The following is a 5,022-nucleotide window of genomic DNA, read 5'->3' on the forward strand; positions in this document are numbered from 1 at the left end:
ATAGTCCAATATACAATTCCAAAAATACTTTAATATAAAACCCTAAATCATATTTCTATACAAGCTATACTAAATCAAAGAAGAATATGAACGTAAGAGCAAAAATAATATCCTGAAACCATTGTTGAAGCTTGCATAGAGAATTTAAATCTTATATAATACTTATTTGTAGGATAGAACAGTCTCCTTATTCTTTGTTGTTGATGAGATTAGAGACTATATAGAATGATATATAAATATATATATATATATATATATATAGAGGAGACTACAACCCTAATAGATAATTAGTAATTTCTAATTTTACCCTTATAAAATCAATGATTCACTTTCCTGTTTCTTCCCATTAAATTTATGACACTTTAATATCCTAAATACTAATAATATAATAATTCACTTTCCTGTTTCTTCCCATTAAATTTATGACACTTTAATATCCTAAATACTAATAATATAATAGTATTATATCTTATATATATATATATATATGAGGAAATTACATTTTATATGGGATTTTTAATAGAGTGTGCAAAAATATGACTTTTTTTTTTTCAAAAAAAGTTAATCTATGACCTTTTATTTTTAAGAATTTTCACTTTTATGGGTTTATTTTCCCATATTTTTGTATAAAAATTGGTTTATGCACACTCTTAATCAAGTTTTATTAATTTGGAAGGGTATGTTTGTAATTTGATTATTATTTTTTTTAGCTTATTTGTTTTTTTATATTAAATTTTTCTTTGGTTGTTTTGCAATTTATTTTTTGTAATATTAATTGTGTTTAAAATTATTTTTTATTTATTATAAACATTTTTTCTTTTTTTTTTAGATTGTACTTTTCTTTTTTTCAAATCATGGGTAAAGTAACCAGTTACTTGATTGATCTTTGCAGTTATGTAAAAAAAATCTTAGAGAGGTTAAATAACATGTACCAGGAGGGGTAACCAATTATCCTGAGATGAGTAACTTTCTGCCATAAGAGGGGTATAACCAGTTACCATAAGAGGGGTGACAGGTTACTCATATTAAATATGAAAATAAGCATCAAATTTGAAGGAAAAAGAGGAAGAACACTTCATTAAAAAAAAAATGAAGAAGAACTAACTATGATTTTAGTAACATAAGTAACCAGTTACCATAAAGAACCTAGAAATATATACACACATCAGAACGTGAAGGTAGCCAGTTACCCTTAGAAATATACTTACAAAGAACGTGAATGTAACCAGTTACCGACAGAAATATACCAGAAAGATACACACAAAGAACGGGAAGGTAACTAGTTTCAACAAATCTGAGGATAGAAGAAAAAAAAATCAGATCCACCCCCTTTCCCCTTTCCCTTTTCTCCCATCTTCTTCATATAATTTTTTTTTCTAGATTTGAATGTTCTCATAAAGGTAACTGGTTACCCATTTACGTTTTCATATTTTTATTAGTTTTATTTCCAAATTTTGGTGTTCCTATAAGGGTTACAGTAAAAAGAATATGCTTAAAAAATTGATTTGAATTTTTTTACATATAGTGGAAAAAATTATAAAAAAATCACAATAATAAAAGATAATAAAGAAAAAAAAATTGTAAAATAATTATGTAATGTTAAAATATGTGTGAAAACAAGGAAAAAAAATAGAATAAGAAAATAATAAGTACAAAAAATGAAGAAAAAAGAATGAAAAAAAACTTAGGAAAGAAAATTAAAAAAATATGAAAAAAAAAACAAAAGAAATGATGAAAAAAAAACAGAAGAATGAATAAAAATGAAAAGAAGAAGAAGAAAAATAATGGAAGATGGAAAGAAAAAAAATATGAATGAAAAAATTGGTAGAAAAAAAAGCTCATATGTGTGAAAAAAGAAAAAAATGGAAGGAGAAAATACTAAATACAAAAATAAAGAAAGATAGAAGGAAAAAAAATGAAAGAAAACTAAAAAAATATGAATAAAAAAAACAAAACAATACAAATGGGTTGACGCCGTTTTTCGTCAAACAGTGAAAGAAGAGCACATAAACAATAGTTGATAATTGCCAATTGAAATAAAACAATGTAAACACACGATTTTTACGTGGTTCAGCAGTTAAATCTGCCTAGTCCACGAGTCTTTGTTATTAAACTCAAGATTATCTCTAGGAATTCTTCAAGAATGAATTCTCCAGAGTTTTCTCTCAAGGATCAGAATTTCGGTCCCTTACAATGGTGCATGGCCTCTCTATTTATAGAGAAGGCTGCAGAATACTATCCCACATATTTTGGGTAGTTACTCTTTTTGTATAAATAAAATAAATGGCTTTAAATGCCTATAATCAGATATAAAAGGAAACGTCCCCTGAAGACCAGAAGACGTATAACTGACCAAATAATATCCCACGATTCTAGGGGATTTACAATAATAAATGAGGATTACATCTCATATTTATAACACTTGTAGATATTCAAGGTGGTTATCGCGTATCTCTAAGGCTTTAGCTTCCCAGGTTTCCCGCCATCTATCGAGCTAGAAACATCTCCCGAGGCCACATGGCTTTCGAGATCGTACGTGCGTCGAGCTCGGGACCCCTGATCCGAAGTCGTCCCTGAAGATGAGTGTGTTCCTGGAGCTATCTTTCGAGATCATGAATACTTCGAGGTCATCATACTCGAGGTCGTCTATATCCTGCAAGCTCGACATACAATCCTGGAGCATGTTTCCAACCTTATGAGTCCACTTATTTGCGAATCCAACTTTCGATGTCATAATTAACATAGCTCGAAATATGGGTGTAACAAAATGAAAATTAATAAAAATGAGAAGAAGAATGGAAAAATGAAAAAAAAAAAAAGATAAAGAAAAAATTAGTAGAAAAAAAAGAAAGAAAAAATAATTAAAAAATAAAGGAAAAAAGAAAAAAAAAATAAAAGAACCTTCAAAAATAAAAAAAACATAACTATAATAAAAAATGTGACATTGATTTATTTTAGTTAGCTACTTTAATAAATTTTACTTTAAATTTAAATCTATACTTTAAATTTTTCTTTAATAAATTTTTCCATATAAATTAAGAAAAATATAATTCTCATTTTTTTTTTACATAAATGATATAAAAGTATATTTTTTAAAAATTCACTATACTATAATTTTTTTTTAATAATTTTTTCCATATAAATTTAAAAAAATATAATTATCATATTTTGTTCACGTTGAAGCATAAAAGCTATATTTTTTAAAAATTCCCTATATGTGCCGGCCCTTAAATAAAATTTTAATAAAACAATGAAACCTTTTTGGATTAATTTTTTTCAGCATGAACAATGATGATTCATGCTGATGTGGGCTCCCCACTATCGCTAACTCCAGACTGAGTCAACCATAAGTATTGTATTTTTAATGGAAAACTAACATATTAATTAAAGGGTATAATGTATATGTCCGCAATATTAAAAAAATTGAGTGATTAAAAAATTAGAACTTAATAAAATTTATGAAATTTGACTTGAGGTTAGAAATTCATACAACATGAAAACCGACCTAACATCGAGTGATGTTTAATTGTCTTCCATCTCTAAAAAGATGACAGCCAATCAAGTGATAATTAAAATGAAGTAAAATAAATTAGAAAGAGATTGTGAATTTTGTGTTACTAATTTTTCAATAACTTATTATATTTTTAAAGCAAAAACAAACATTGACGTTTAGTTAAAATATCAACTGTCAACAACCCAAATATGAAAATCCAACAACCCAAATATCTGAATCCATAAAAATATCATAAACAAGGTACTCTTCTTTTCAAAAGAAATATCACCCTAATATGAGTGTAGTAGAAATAAAAATCAGTACTTCAATTCATCAAATAAAGAAAAATCAAGCTCATGAGCAATTGCCATAAAATCTGGAATAATGTATCTAGGATTGTACATGTAGTTAAGCAAGTCTTCACCAGTCGCCCAGGGACCAATAACCTTCAAGCCAGAGAAATTCTCAAATAAATTTTCCTTAAAAACAAAAAGGAAACAACCACGAATGTTCAGAAATTCAAGTTCAGTGCAGCAGGAGAGTATCTTTAGCAGACCTTCAGAACCAATGTGCACATATGAAACTTCTAAGTGCTTCAGCTTTGGCATTGTGGATGCTATGGCAAAAGCCTGTTCATCTAAAGGGGGTTCTATATCAACTATGTCTGAAGAAACGTTCATGTTAAACGTTAAAAGATGCTTACAGTGATACCCAATTGCCTTAATAGCAGAGGCAGAAATATGATAACAGTTGAAGCTTATATCCAAATGGGTAACGGTGGAGAGCTTCTCAGCAGCAGTTTCTATGGTTGAGCTCCTTATACTACAACATGACAGCTTCAATGTCCGAACAGATTGTGCACTTGCATAACATATAATCAAACAAAATAACTCATTAGTTCAGAAAATTTACCAAAATATGATGTACTCTTACATAAGTAAATTTATATCATACTTACTGGTCAGCAAATAAAGAGAACAATTCGTCATCGACGAAATTTTTAGCACAAAGTGAGCGAAGATGATCTGAATTCTTCCTCAACAGAGCTTTTAGAATTGGCTTTAAGTCATTATTATAATGATCTTCTATGCCTTCAAAATCAATATCTTGCCAGCAATCAGAACAAGTAACGACTCTATGCCATGATTTGCAAACGAGTGAAACCATGCAAATTTTGTCAAATATTGACAACTTATTGAAGATTAATACTAATGCTTCAGCGATCATTTGGTCCCAGAGTGGGAAGGCATCGTTATTGGATTCATCCATTACTGTAAAACAAATACAAACATAATAATAATAACATTAATTAATAACCATAATTTAAGATTATCATCAATATATAGAAATAAATCACCAAGAAAATAATGTTGGAAAAGTTAATCAAACATATTTACCAAAGAATTTTATGAACATACATATAGTAAGCCATCAAAATCCACTTGACTAAAACTACAAATCTACTAATAGTGATAGGTTATACACTACTAAAGCTATTAACAACAAAATTGCTACTATTAATGAATCTA

The 5,022-nt window shown here is 28.1% G+C and overlaps 1 protein-coding gene across 1 annotated transcript; it reads right to left on the reverse strand.

Annotated features, from left to right (window-relative positions):
• Positions 1-3,723: 3,723 nt before the first annotated feature.
• LOC133820973 (F-box protein FBW2-like) lies at positions 3,724-4,757 on the reverse strand. Its single transcript, XM_062253521.1, has 2 exons — positions 4,452-4,757; positions 3,724-4,354 (listed from the first exon to the last, which is right to left on the reverse strand). Exons 1-2 carry the CDS (start codon positions 4,718-4,720, stop codon positions 3,811-3,813), a joined length of 813 nt encoding a protein of 270 aa, XP_062109505.1. The 5' UTR covers positions 4,721-4,757; the 3' UTR covers positions 3,724-3,810.
• Positions 4,758-5,022: the final 265 nt, after the last annotated feature.

The sequence above is a fragment of the Humulus lupulus genome, chromosome 3 (genome assembly GCF_963169125.1).
Source record: "Humulus lupulus chromosome 3, drHumLupu1.1, whole genome shotgun sequence".
NCBI classification, from domain to species: Eukaryota; Viridiplantae; Streptophyta; class Magnoliopsida; order Rosales; family Cannabaceae; genus Humulus; species Humulus lupulus.